Here is a 15,090-nt window from a genome sequence, read left to right on the forward strand (position 1 = left end):
TGGGCTTATTAGCTGTGGGACTGTAGATATGTGACTCTTTCTGAGCCCTAGGGGCCTCATATGTAAAATGGAGATAACGTTCAGTTTGCAGGTAATTAGGAAGACTAAGAAAAATAAATGTAAAAAAAAGGACCTTGTATGTGCCAGATCTCTAAATGTGCAATCATGGAAGATGAATTAGAAGTAAGGAACATTCACTACAATATTCTAACATCTCAGTAGAACTGAAAAAAATAAATGAAATCTTATATTAAAAATAGTATTGGAATATTTGGACATTTTTAAAACAGCTTAGCTGAAGTGGTTTTATAATTTCATTGTTTAGTATTTTGGAATCTTTCAGTGTGACATTTCCTTGTTTTTCTTGTTCGAAAGTAAGACTTTCTGTACCAGGGTATGGTTGTCAAGTAATGAGAATACCATGGGTTGGAGTCACTTTTGTTTGCATGATGATTTGTGCCATGCCCATCTCCAACTCTCTGTCCCTGGAATGAATTCTTAGCTGGAAGACCTGGATCTATCCTCTTTTTTTTTTCAGATAAGTGACTTGCCCATTTGTGTGTTTCTTCAGTATTAAAATGATACCTAATTAATTTCGCTTTAGAGAATAAAATGAAACAGTAGATGGAAGTACTTTCCTAAAACATAGTGCCTTAGTCTGCTGGGGCTGCCGTAACAAAATGCCACAAGCTCTGGGTGGTTTAAACAACAGAAATTTACTTCTCCTGTTCTTGAGGCTGGGAGGTCTAAGATTAAGGTAGCAGCTGATTTGGTTTCTGTTGAGAATTCCCTTCCTGACTTGTCCATAGCTATGGGCCTGCTGTATGCTCACATGGTCTTTCCTCTGAGTGTGCTGGGGGTGGGTACGTGGTGTGATAGAATAGAGGGAAAGACAGAGGAAGAGATGGGGAGGGAGAGGGAGCGGTTTGGTGTCTTTCTTTATGACCCTAATCCTAAAGGATCAGGGCTTGACTCTTAAAACCTCATTTAGCCTAATTGCTTCCTTACTCCAAATACAGTCACACTGCTTTGGGCTTCATCATGTGAATTTGGGAAGGGGGACACATAATTTAGCCCATAACATGCAGTAAAACAGGAAGTGTTTCTTTTGATGGCCTTATGACTTGGTGTTTTGATAACAATGAGTTAAAAGCCAGGCATGTATTATGTTTATTTGATTGCTCTCCAGAGGTGCGGATATATATGGACCATTTAAGTCTCTTCGTAGCTAATTGGTTAGCTATAGAAGTGGTTTACAGTCAAGTTGGTATAGAAGTCAGAATATTACTTTGCCTAAGGTAACTGTAAAAATTCAATAGCTATTTTAATAGTATGTTATGCCTGTACCATTTCCCTGAGTATTTTCTCTCTTTCTTCATATTCTAGGCTCAAATATGGTTTGGTTCCTATAGGAAATGTCCACATAGCTCAGTGATACTTTTTAAACTGGTTTATCTTAATAAACACAACTTGTGAATGCAGCTTTTTACTCACTAACTGAGTAAAGCCTTTTAGCTAACATGGTATAAAGTTACACAGGTTTTAAAGACTGCTAAACCAAACCTCAGTTTTGCATAGCGGATTTTGGAACAAAGATAGACGTCTTAACCTGCAGCCTTCTCCCTTTATTGTAAATTTCAATATGAATTTTGACTTGGGTTGTGCTTGGGTGGCTCAGTCGGTTAAGTGTCTGCCTTCAGCTTAGGTCATGATCTCCGGGTCCTGGGATCAGGCATTGGGCTTCCTACTCACGGGGAATCTGCTTCTGTCTCTCTCTCCCTCTCTGCTCCTCCCCAGCGCCTGTTCTCTCTGTCATAAAATCTTGGAAAGAATGAATTTTGACTTGGACTTCTGAGTCTGCATTTTTGTTTTTTATTTATCTGAGTCTGCGTTTTAGATTGTTGTAGGTTAAAGGTCTTCCACTTGGTTTCCCAGAATAATCACATTTAATGTTCTTTCTCACAGGCCAGCCCTCCAGATCTCTATATTGAAAGATTTAATATAGCTCTTGGACAGTATATGGGAGCATTGCAGAGCATTGTGCCTCTTTTCATATATATGGTAAGTTAGAGCTGTTTTCCCTTTCCAGATATCTCTGTTGGTCCAAGTGCAGATAGATGAAGTTACGCATGTTCTGTTTATCTTTTGCTATGTATTATGTTAAAAATGGAAATTAATCTATTTTAGTAATGTTTGATTGTATTGACATAGAATTGTTTACCCTTTTACTGCATAAAAATTCCATAAATAACACTGCTGAATAGACAATTAGGCATTCAGGAAGAAGTACTGAGTAATCAGTGCTCAGCATTTATTTTATTTCTGCCGTATGGAAGACACTGTGCTTGGAAAGTAAAGATATGTGAGAAAGTTTTCTTGTCCTCAGAAAGTAAGAGTTACGACAGCTATCTAAAAACGTGACATGATAAATGTCAAGTAAGTCATTCCATAAAACAAGTAGAATAATAAAATTTTCTTCCATTATGGTGATGTGCTCTCTTTCATTTGGAGAATTATGCCACGAGTATAATTTTTAGTCTCTATGGACTTTATTGATTAGTCCCTTCTCCTTCCTAAATATATAAAATCATAGAATCTTTTTTTTTAAATTTTTTTTTAAAAGATTTTATTTATTTATTTGACAGGCAGAGATCACAAGTAGGCAGAGAGGCAGGCAGAGAGAAAGAGGAGGAAGCAGGCTCCCTGCGGAGCAGAGAGCCTAATGCGAGGCTCGACCCCAGGACCCTGGGAGCATGACCCAAGCCGAAGGCAGAGGCTTTATCCACTGAGCCACCCAGGCGCCCCTAAAATCATAGAATCTTAATGTTAGTGTTCCTATTGAAGGCAGGGGCCCTTAGCAGTCATTATCCCAATTCCTTTTTGTTTATTAGAGAATGGGACATTTGGGTTGATCTACGTTCTGTAGCATAAAGATTGCTGTATGTGGAATACTAATCTTCAAAAGAATTTCTTCTCCATAAAATACAGTTCACTGAAAGAACAAAACAGAACACAGAGAAATCTGTATTATCAGCAGAAGACTATTAATTTATGGAAAGATATTTATAGTAGAGAAATAAGCAGTGAAAGGTAATGACCTGTATGTATGCTTAGAGAGAAATCTTCTCCAAATACGTTAGTTGAAAAAGCAAAATGCAAAACAGTGTGTAATATTCTTCATAAAACGTGTTTTTTTCTTTATTAGGGAAAAAAAGCATACACACACACACAAACACACACATACATCCATGTATTTGCAAGGAGCATTTTAGAAAGAACATACAAGTTTTCCCAGTTGAATGGGGCCTTCGAGAATGCAACAGAGGGTCTGCTGTGGGAGACTGGTTTTTATTGCATGGTTTTATTTTGTTACCATGTGCATGTTATTTTTATAATTTTCATGATCTTCTGTTTACGAGAATCAGTGAGCAACCTGTTAACATTCCTGTTTTTATTTTCCATACCTATATATTGAGTTAACATTTAACATGAACAAATTCAGTCTTGTTTGGCTAGTCATTCTTTTTTTTTTTTTTTTTTAAGATTTTATGTATTTATTTCAGAGGGAGAGAGAGAGAGTGCGAGCACAAGCAGGGGGAGCGGCAGGCAGAAGGAGAGGGAGAAGCAGGCTTCCAGCTGAGCAGGGAACCCGATGTAGGACTTGATCCCAGGACCCTGAGATCATGACCTGAGCAGAAGGCAGAGGCTTAACCAACTGAGCCACCCAGGTGCCCCTTGGCTAGTCATTCTAATCATGATGCTTTTGGCTGCAAAAAACAGAACTCCTGATTCAAAGTGGTTTAAGTAAATAAGGAAAAGTTTTAATCTCTTGTAATAAAACTAAGCAAATAAGGTAGTCTCTGGGGTTGGTTGAACCCCATGGTTCTATAGTGTTACCAGGGACTCAGGTTCTTGTCTCCTTCATGTACACAGCATCTGTTTCAGCTTGTTCTCGTGGTCATAAATGAGTTACAGGATATTTTGCACCAAACTAAGCTTCTCTCAATCTGTTTGCTCTATGTTGGGTCACATGTCTGCCTTTGAACCAAAGACCGTTCCTAAGAATGCCATAAACTGAGTAACTTAGAGGAATCAGTGAAGCAGATTGTATGTTGGGGAATCAACCAGTGCATGTCCACTGCCTGCTCTCAGCCCAGATCATTGATAAATGGGGTACCTTTTATTAGTGTTTCCTGTTGTTGCCTTTTGGTGGTGATACAGTATTTTTAAAGGGCCTATGTGCTTGTCACACAGTGTGGTCTGTTTGTCTATACATCTCTGTATAGTTAATATTGAATGCCTTCCTGTGTTCTTTTGGAGGTGTATGGTTCATAACATTTTATCTTTATCTTTATGTGCTTTAACTCCATGCCAGAAGGACAACTAATAGTAGCAGGGCTTTTGTTTTTTAATGTTGGGTTTTTTTGTTTAAATTGATACCTTTATTAATTATTTCCTAAAATATTTTTTGGTGCTTCAGCTCATTAGACCAATCATTTCCCCCTAATTAAGGCACTAAAAAAACAATTTATTTTCTTCTTCAGAATAAGTTTTACATCGAAACCAAGCTTAACAGAGACCTAAAAGATGACCTTATAAAGCTGTTTACGGAACATGTTGCAGAAAAGCACATTTACAGCCTAATGCGTAAGTAATTCAGCTTATAAGGGTGAGATAACACGAGCGATGATCTTTTTGATTTTTGATCAGAGAGCGTTGGCATGTGCAGCCATTGTTAACATCTGAATCTTATAGCAAGAGGTGTTGCAAGTCCAGTTCTATAGAGACCCTGAGGAACTGAAAATGGAGAGCTGAGAGCAGCTTAGCTAGGTCATGGGACAGTGCCTTTATATCTGGCCTGATACTTACCTTTTTTACCCCCCTGACAATGGGGGAAATATTTTTAAGGGGTTCACCCTAACTTTGTTACTCCTAATTCTAGAAGGAGCACAATATTGTATCTTTGAAATGGTAGCACAGAATTCTTTCTGATTTTTACTCTTTGGTGTAAAATCCCTTGTCTAGTCTAGTCATTTATTAACTATATTGTAGGCAAGCTTTTCAGCTTCTGATCCTGAGTTTTTTCTTCTATAAAGTGAGATTTATAAAAGGTTTAACTTGGTAATGTAGGTTGGTAAGGAAGCAGATCAAAGCACCAAGTTCAGTTAGTTTTTCTCTCCCCCCATTCTTGGGCCCCCTGCCCCCTCACGGTAGGTGGCATCTTATCCTACCTTCCCTAAAAAAGTATACCTCTCTAAGTGGAGTTTAGGAAGTTCCTACAACCTAAGGTCTCAGCATCTTTTAAAAGTTCATGTTTTATGTGGTATATCATTGAAGTCATTTTTTAGATTTTGGCACATACTTGGATTTATAGTATGTATTTTTACCTTTTCTAATACTCATAATTAGTTTCTGCCACAGTGAACTTTTACCAGTATTTACAGAAGAATTGTTCTAACCTTGACCATCAACTTTTTTATTTTAAATTAAGAGAACAAATTGTTAAACTTTGGGCCAGTTTATTCCAGAAAGGCCAAGTTTTCAAATAATATGGTTGATTAAGGTAATATTTGTTTCATTATTATATTCCCAACAGATTCTATCAGAATAGAGACCAAAATCTTGGGAGCATGACTTTTTTTAAAGTTGGACAGATGTTTGTAAACATCTTTAAATATAATCTTCTATGATATTCCAGGTCTTATAACCACTTAAGTATTATCTCTGATGTTGACATTGTCTTTACTTTCATTGCAAAATGGAACACAGCATTTTGAAGTCTTTCCTGTTAAAATTCTTTAGAGAAATGCTACAGCTTTTTTACTCTGTGAATGTTTTTATATTTATCATTAATTTAGAAATCAATTTTATTGATTGATATATGCAAAGAAAATACTCAAAGAGAATATAGTCTTCCAGATCTGATGAGAGACATCTCTCTTCTTAATCTGTGTGAGCTTTCCATAGATTCATGATATTTTACAAGATCACACCCTGTGAAGAGTCTGCATAAAGGCCTCTTGATGTGAAGACATAAAGTCGGGAAAAAAATGAATTTTTTTTTCTCTTAAACCTTCAATTAATTTGCACTGTATTTTTCCAAAAAAGTATTCTTCCTCTTGTTCATTATAGAGTTTGGTTTTCATTCAAAAGTACACTTAAAGGTAGATATTCCTTTCTTTTCCAAGTAAGGTGTAAAATTCCTTAAGCTTTTTTATTTTTAAATTTCATTTATTTATTTGACAGAGAGAGAGAAAGCACAAGCAGGGGGAGCAGCAGGCAGAGGGAGAGGGAAAAGCAGACTCCCCGCTGAGCAGGCAGCCCGATGTGGGACTTGATCCCAGGATCCTGGGATCATGATCTGAGCCAAAGGCAGACACTTAACTGACTGAGCCACCCAGGCGCCCCAGCTTTTTTTTCTTTTTTCTTTTCTTTTTTTTTTTTTTAAGTAGGCTCCACTCCCAGTGTGGAGCCCAGTGCAGGGCTTGAACTTACGACCCCAAGATCAAGACCTGAGCTGAGATCAAGAGTTGGACATTTAACCAACTGAGCCACCCAAGCTCCCCAAATCTTGTAAATTGTATAAAACTGAACTTATCACATACTTATTGAGCAATTACCAAGCATTGTGCTTAGAGTAAGGGATTCAGACAGTGACCATTGGCCTCATTGGTTTGGGCTCTGTAACAATAAGGGACACTCTAAGTATTTATTAATGCTCTGTGGATGGTCATCAAAAGATTTTTAAAAAATACACTTAGGGCGCTTGGGTGGCTCAGTGGGTTAAAGCCTCTGCCTTTGGCTCAGGTCGTGATCCCAGGGTCCTGGGATTTAGCCCCGAATTGGGCTCTCTGCTCAGCGGGGAGCCTGCTTCCTCCTCTCTCTCTCTCTACCTGCCTCTCTGCCTACTTGTGGTCTCTGTCTGTCAAATAAATGGATAAAATCTTAAAAAACAAAAAACAAAACTTTAAAAAAATACACTCACTGCTTACTATGTAGTGGGACATGTTCTAGATACTTTACAATACTAACATTTATTTCTCAATTATAGTAGTCATTACTTCATGTTATAGATGGAGAAATTGAGGCATAGAAAGGTTAATATTAATAAAATTGGAAAAACGGAGTTATGAAGAAATGATTTCTCATCTCTAGTTGTACATTTTCCTGTACTTGCCCCTTATTCCAACAAAACAAATAACTACACTCAAAGTCTGTATTCTAAATTCTGATTAGTTTCTGTGGCTTTAGATAAATTTGAAAATGCTAGTGTTTTATTTATTATTACAGTTATTATGCTACCCCAAAACATAGTCTTTTTATAAAGTCTTTTATTTTGCTCACAAACCTGCAGTTAGGGCAGGACTTGGTGGGGTTCTTCATCTCTGTTGCACTCAGCATGGGCCGATGTGATTCTCCCAGGGGTTGGGGACTTTGAAGATGGCTCACTCATGTGACTGGCAAGTTCTGGTGGCTGTAGTTTCCTCTCTTGTGTTTCCTCTAAGAGTGAGTGTCTCAAGATGCAGGAAATGGAAACTGCCAGTTTCTTAAGTCCTGGACCTGGAAATTGGCACAATGTCACTTTTGCTGTGTTGTGCTGGCCAGGCAGTTACGGAGCCTGGATTCCAGGTGAGTGGGTGTGAGCATACCTCTCCATGGGAAGAATTTAGGGGCCATGTTTTGCAGCAGAGCCAAATGAATACCCTCTCTGCTAATGAATAATTGGTACTCAAATGCTCTGTTTCAACAATTGTTTCATGAACGAAGACAGTGACTTCCTGCTGTAAATAAAGGTCGTTTCCTACCATCTCTCCATAACATATGTGCTTGTAAAATAAAGTAGCTTCTACCTTTGGCTAGTAGCAAAATTGTTTTCCTTTGAATTTAATTTTTACTTTCATTAAACTTTGAAAACAGAAATACTTTTACCTTAGCCAGGGTATCTGTAGTATCTCTATATTGCTGATTCTGAGCAAATGTGACAAAACGGGCCAGTTAATGGTAGAAGTTTCTTGAGAAAATGTAGTATGTTGAGTTGCAGTAAAGATTTGTAGTTCACTTTGACAGAGGGCTTTAAAAATTTACGTGATTATCAGTTGTTCTTAGGTTCTGCCTTTTAGTTCAGGCTCTTGTAGTTTGAATTTCTTTTTTTAAGATTTTATTTATTTATTTGAGAGAGAGAGAGAGAGCATGAGAGGAGAGAGGTCAGCAGGAGAAGCAGACTCCCTGCCAAGCAGAGAACCTGATGTGGGGCTCCATCCCCCGGACTACAGGATCATGACCTGAGCCGAAGGCAATCGCTTAACCAACTGAGCCACCCAGGCGCCCTAGTTTGAACTTCTTAAAAGTCAAGAATATTTTTCATTTTAGTTTTGACTTTAAGAATTACTGTTCAAATTAAAAAAGGAGAGAAGCCCTTAGGTAAAGGTGTAGCTCTGAGGAATAATTGAAGGAGTAGAGGAGCTTGGTTCTGGCTCCAGTTCCACTGTTAAGAAGCTGTGTGACTTTCAGGACGGTAGATTTCAGTGCCATAAACTATAATGAAAGAGGTCAGTCCTAGGAGTTCAGGAAGGTCCTAGTCTAGTTTCAAAACTGTTAACTTAAAATCAACAATGAGTGGAATTGTTGTGGGATTCTTGTTTTTTTGTTTTTTAGTTCCATAATTTTGGGGAGAAAACAAAGAGAAAAACTTCATTAGTACCCATTAGATATAAGATCTGTATTTCAGTGGTGGCATGGTGAACTTAGAAAGAATACAGAATTCAGAGTGAAACACAGGTTCTTAGACCTCTCTGCCACTTGGTAGCTCTGTGACTTTGGGTAAATTATGCAGTGTTCTTTATTTTGTTTTGTTCTTAGCCTCAGTTTCCTTATTTTTTTTAAAGTAGTTGAAAATTAAGCTTGTAAGAAAGTAAATCCTAAATAAAGTTTTAAAAGAATTAAACTTGTAAAATACCTAGCACTTGTTAAATACTCAAGAAATATTTTCTTCCCAGTCTCAAGCTGCTGCCCCTCCCCCTAGATGCCCTTCTTTTTCCTTAAAAGAGGAGACCAACTAGCAAATCTCTTAAGCACCGTTCTCCTAAAAAGAATTTAGGTGGAGAGGATTTTAGTGAATTGTTAACACCTTCTCAACTCTGTAATCGTTACTGAATATAATTCTTTTCATTAATTCATCCCAAATAAATTTTTATGTATTTTATATATAATTTAATCTGTGAATATATCATTTCTTCATTTACAAATATATATATTTGACTACATAATTAATGTGTGATTGAATGTGAAGAGTTAGTGGGAATAAGACTTACGAAGGCCAAAACGATTGTTAAAAAGTAGGGAAATGAATGAATAGAAAAAGAGCCTGCATGTGGGGCACATGTTGAAATTAGAGATAACCTTGAGTTGAAGAGACTCCCAGAACCTAAAATTTAGAATTGCAATTTTTGAACATTATATCCTGAAACATGATTTTCTGCGGTGTTTAACATTTGTCATCCTTAAAACTTACCTGCGGCGTTCAGAGTTATCACTGTCTATTGCTGAGAGAGAGAATCTGAAGGATCCACTGGAATGGTGCACCTCTGTCCTTCATCATATAAATTCAAACGTAACTTGCATTGTATGTTTAAAAACTATAAAATCATTGCTGGTCAAGGGAGGAGGTGCTTTCATTTTTGAAAAGGCATAGCCTATACAGCTTTACAAGCCTGGCTTAGAATAAAATTATGCCAAGCCTTGTGGGTTTTGGGTGTACTAAATTACAGGCTGTCTTTGAGAGAGAAATTAAAAAATTAGCTGTTTGGAATCATTGGTATCTGTTGTATCCACTAAAATAATGGAATACATTTGTATCTGTTAATGGTATTATCTAGAGGAATTTTCTTACTTATTTAAAAATGTTCTAATAAAATCTTCGTTGGAGAAGGTAATCTAAAAGAAAGCTGACTTGGCATGGTCAGTTGGGGTCATGTGGTTGTGAGAGTTAGGAAAGCGAGGATGAGCCAGGCGATCTCTTGCCTGTATGTTCAGTAAGGAAAAAGTACATGCTGCTCTAGTGTTTGGGAATGTGAGTTTCTGACTCCGATCACAGATACTAAAATTACCAATAATGTGTCTTTCAGAAAAGTCCCAAGAGCCTCTAATATGGTGATTTGGGGAAAGAGGAATGGTTGGGGGAGTTAGAGAACATTTTATTTTCCAAACGTAAATCTTCTGACTCATGAACTTAATGGGAAGCACTTTCATGCACTCGCTAAGTACCATGAATACTACTGTTTTTGTAAAGCTTATTTTCAGAACCTCCATGAATTGAATCATCTCCATTAGTATTGTAACAGACCTGCACATATTTACTCATTAGGTTGAGCTCTTATTGCGTTGGATTAAAAAAAATCTTTAGCTTATAGACTTGGTTTGTCCTCTGGGACTGTTTTTCTTGCACTTGTTTTACTTGAGTTTTGGGAGAAATAATAGTGGAGAAACTTGACATGTTCTATCATTTTTATAACCCATTTTCTCTTCTTTCAGCTTTACTTTTAGAAGCCCAGTCAACACCATTTCAGGTCACACCTTCAACTATGGCGAATATTGTGAAAGGCCTGTACACTCTCAGGCCAGGTAAACAGCCACCATTTCTTTTGGGGTTAGACTTGTTTGTGTGTTTATGACAGCTCCAGCCTTATCCAAAGGGCAGAGTTTGTCTATGTGTTTTTTGAGGCCTAATGGTATTTGGATTTGTTATTAGCAAATAAAAACAAAAACTGAGTAGATACTGCACTCATCATTGTGAAATGTAAACTCAGGACTCCCTTGGAATTCCTTCTGTCCTGATGAAAACCAGCTAGTTTAGGAAATACAAGAACTAATTGGTAGCAGACATTTTGGACAAAATTGATTCTCATGTCCAGTATTAATCTCTGTCTTTTTTGTTGTGGAGTTTCTCCTTTACTTGTACCCCGCCCCCCCACTATAGATATGCATCGACATACACATCCACAACTCTCATCTTCCTAGGCCCATTGTAACTTGCAGGGAATCTAGAAGTGTTGGTAAAATTACAGTCATTTCATAAGTATATCGTGAAGAAAGAAATACTGAGAAAAGCAGAACCAAATGTCAAAGAGCACTATATTCAAAGGCATGGTTTATAAATTATCTCAATGTATCTATCTTAAAAAAGCCACTGAATTTAAAGGAATTCCAAGATGTTTTGTATATATCTTCCTGTTTGTAAGCCAGAGTGTCAAAATTATCATACAGTTGTATAGCAAATTTTTTTTAAAGATTTTATTTATTTGACCCAGAGAGAGAGAGATCACAAGTAGGCAGAGAGGCAGGCAGAGAGGGGGGAGGGAAGCAGGCTCCCTGCTGAGCAGAGAACCTGATGCGGGGCTTGATCCCAGGACCCTGAGATCATGACCTGAACTGAAGGCAGAGGCTTTAACCCACTGAGCCACCCAGGTGCCCCGTATAGCAAATTTTTAAAAAATTCGTAGTAGAGAGATTGCAGAAGTTCTCAGGGTAGAACATTGTGCTACCACCTAGAAACATAAGGGATGCTTTCTTGACAGTACTATTTTTGTGGAATTCTTTTGTCATTTAAGAATTAAATGAAATAAAACATTATCTAAAGAGCTTAACGTAGTACCTAAACTTAGCTAATAACATTAGCTGTTTTTATTACTATCCAGTTGGGTCCAGTAGTTATTTTAATTGATGGCTTAATTATTTGCTTAAAAATATGTCAGAATTTAGCTTGCTGAAATAGAAACCACTTAAAAACTGTGGTATTATAGGTAGACTGTGATGTCAGAAATACCTTCTTTCCCAGGCTACTTTAAGCAGTTAGAGTCTTCTAGAATATCCAGATGTCATGTTACCTTAAATTTTCATCAGGTCTTAAACTCTGTTCCTCATAACTTCATAAACAAGTTATTCTCAGTAATTACTTCTATAGAGTAGCAAAAACATTTTATTACATATGTCCTATGAACTGATATTTGTAGTTTGACAGTTTTATGTTTATTTTACTAAATGTGATAAAAATGGCTCATTAATTTTTCTTTTAGTGCTAGGTTATGAATGATTTTCTTTTATTTTGGAAGACATCCAAGTGCAGTATAACAAATTTCTAAATTCTGTCTCCCAAGTAGGCAGCTTTATCAGCTCTGGCTTTTATCATAAATAACAATATTGCAGAATAAAACCAGTCGCTACGTGTAGAAAAATTCATAGGTATATTTTTATCTGGGTTTGAGCTCTTGTAATAGGATTCATACTACTTGTGAGGAGAATTCTGTATTTGAGAGCTGTCCTTTTGAAAAGGAGAATTTTATCAGAGACTAACCTTTTGCTGCTCTAGGCATTTTCTGAGATACTGTTAAACATATTTTGATATTTACATGCCTTGTCAGTACCCATTGTGTTCCTGGTTTGTTAAAGTAGTTTTATTTACCTGACAGATGAAGGTTAAAATATTTTAAAAGTTGAATTTCAAGTGTAAAAGTTACGTTCATTGCACTGGTTCTCAAGTGCTGATGATCTTTGTATGATGAATGCATGTGAACTTAAACTAAATTCCTGAGCCCTAATCTTTGTAGGTTCTTACGACTATTAAAATTTTTGGTGTGTTTCCATCTGATCTTTAGAAGCTTAGTTTAGGCACAGTGCCAGCTGTCCCATCCTTGCACGTCTTCATTTAATACACACTCTTTTCTTTGATTTCTTCATCTTTATTTTAATGATTGCCTGGAGTTCATAAAATGGCAGATCAGTCTGGCTCCTGCCACCTCTCATTGATGGATCAGTGGTTCTCCTGGGGGCCGTACTGAGACTCTGAAGGTATATTTGAGTTGGGACACTGTTGAGAACATTTTGCCATGAGTTTATACAAGGGAAGAGTGGATTGTTTTTTGTGGTACTTGTTTTTTTGTTGTTGTTGTTTTGTTTTGGTCATGTCTAACTTAACTGTTCTCCTGTTGGATGTTTTTTACTTACCATTGACCCAGCACTGCACAGCATCAAACATGTCCCCTCCCCCCTGCCCAGATTTAGAATTATTTACTCAGATTACAATTTTTAAAGTGAGCTTACTGGATTAAACCCAGATTGACATTTTATGGGTTTTGATCTATACAGTGAAGATGTTTTCCAAAGGGAAAATTTGAAAGGGCAGGATTTAAAAGGATCTAAAAGGGTAACAGTGCTAAATTAGGACTAGCAACAAGGAAGGCGGAGTGCTGGTTTTAGCATGCCCTTAATACAGGTGGATGTTATTTATATTTAGTGTTCGCAGAATAAAGGGAAGAGAGTGTTCATTTATCAGCAAAATGGAAAAATATCTGCTTTCTTTGTACTGTTAAAGTCTTTTTAGAAGGGAGATTTAACCTGTTTGTATATTCCTTGTCAGAATGGGATTACACTGCTTTTTTCCCCACTTTGTTTGGTGTAATAACATATATTCTTTCTGTGAACAAAGAAAGCTTTCCCTTTTTCATTTAATTTGTCTTTATGATTTCCTTAATGGATCTTTTCCTTCCCTCACAGAGTGGGTTCAGATGGCTCCAACTCTGTTTTCTAAATTTATTCCAAACATTCTCCCTCCGGCGGTGGAATCTGAACTTTCTGAATATGCTGCTGAAGATCAGAAACTTCAAAGAGAACTTATACAGAATGGTTTTACGAGGCAAGTTCTTTTTTTTTTCTTTTTTGACAAAGTATGTCCATTTCCTTTGGCCACTTTGGTTTGGCAGGGGAGGGAGGCCAGAGTTCTTAGAATGGGAAACAACCACCAAGTAGTCAGGGTGATGCTGCTGGGGGGAGAGGTTAGCTGCCGGTCTGTGGAAATGGTGGAAGCTGGGATTTGAGTTTATGGAAACTGCCCTTCACTAAACATGGATTTGGAAGAAAGGAGCTCTCCCTGGGGCAGCAGTGAGGCTGGGAGGCCTAGAAGCACTCTTCCAGTTGTGACCTTCTCCACTGTTCTCAGCATTGGTGAGATGTTGTGATGACTTACAATGTACTTCTATGACTGAACTAGTAAATGACTAGTTTGTGACTAAACCAGTAAAGCAGCTTTTCGATTCTGGTTTTCTTATTTTTGCTTTTGCCCTAAAATCTATTTGTTTCTTCTTAAAAAATAGGATATCTCTTTATATGTGTCCAGAAAATTTGCCTTGCTGGGTTTTGATATATACACGAGGCTGAGTTTTCTGAAATTTGCAATTCAGGATCCTAGCTATAACCCAGAAAGTCTTGAAAAGTGTATATTTTCAACCAAAATAGAGTATTCTGTGGGAAAACACCCAAGTTGCATCACCAGATCATTGAAGGGTACAGTAAGGCCTTACATTTTCATGATCCTTACTTTTTACTCAGCACTTTTATATATCTTCTCTTATTTGAGTTCCTGACATTAAAGGAAGAAAGTTATGGAAAGTTAGACACCTCAGTTCCTCCCTGAGGTATAGTTGTGATCATAAATAGTAGGTTGAATTTTGACTCGCTTAATCTGACTAGGGCTGGGGATGGACATTCCTCTTTTATAGTTTATGAGGCCAAGCTAAATCTCAGATTACCAGTCTTGACCAAGATCGTTTTTACTGTCTCTGGTCTCAGCACAGGTTAGGAAAGAAAGCAGAAAATCTGTTCTTTGCAGCCTTACGCATTGCTGTTTATTCCCCTTTCGTCCTGGTGCCATCTGTATTCCTGTGGATGCGGGGGCACTTAGTAATCCACGGGTCATTGGCTCACTCACTGGCAGCTCACACAGGAAAGGCTCCTGGAAGCTGTGTAGGTAGGTCTCGTAGACCTGTCTTGGGTCAAGTTAAGGGAAGGCAAGGCCATAGAAAATGCTGGAATGTAGGCAGGTAATTTTTCTCCCCCAAGTCCAGTGGTCAGGTGTTTTCTGACATTAATTACCATATCTCTAATAGTGGTATTATTTTCATATAGAGAATGAGCCCGTTTAATGCCATAGTAATTTTGCTTACTCATTTTTGAAGAGCTATTGTATTCATGTGGTTCGAAAGTCAGAATGATCCAGGAAGTACACATTGAGAAGTTTTGCTCCTACTTGTCTCCCCATCT

General features: G+C 37.5%; 1 protein-coding gene across 1 annotated transcript in view; it reads left to right on the top strand.

Moving 5' to 3' along the window:
• Window positions 1-15,090, top strand: part of CACUL1 (CDK2 associated cullin domain 1) — a 67,067-nt gene that overhangs the window by 44,044 nt on the left and 7,933 nt on the right. Inside the window, exons 4-7 of the mRNA XM_080822408.1 lie at window positions 1,966-2,061; window positions 4,545-4,647; window positions 10,531-10,620; window positions 13,549-13,687. Coding sequence (XP_080678534.1) covers window positions 1,966-2,061; window positions 4,545-4,647; window positions 10,531-10,620; window positions 13,549-13,687 — 428 coding nt within the window. The remainder of the gene's footprint in view (window positions 1-1,965; window positions 2,062-4,544; window positions 4,648-10,530; window positions 10,621-13,548; window positions 13,688-15,090) is intronic.

Source organism: Martes martes (assembly GCF_963455335.1).
Source record: "Martes martes genome assembly, chromosome: 14".
NCBI lineage: Eukaryota > Metazoa > Chordata > Mammalia > Carnivora > Mustelidae > Martes > Martes martes.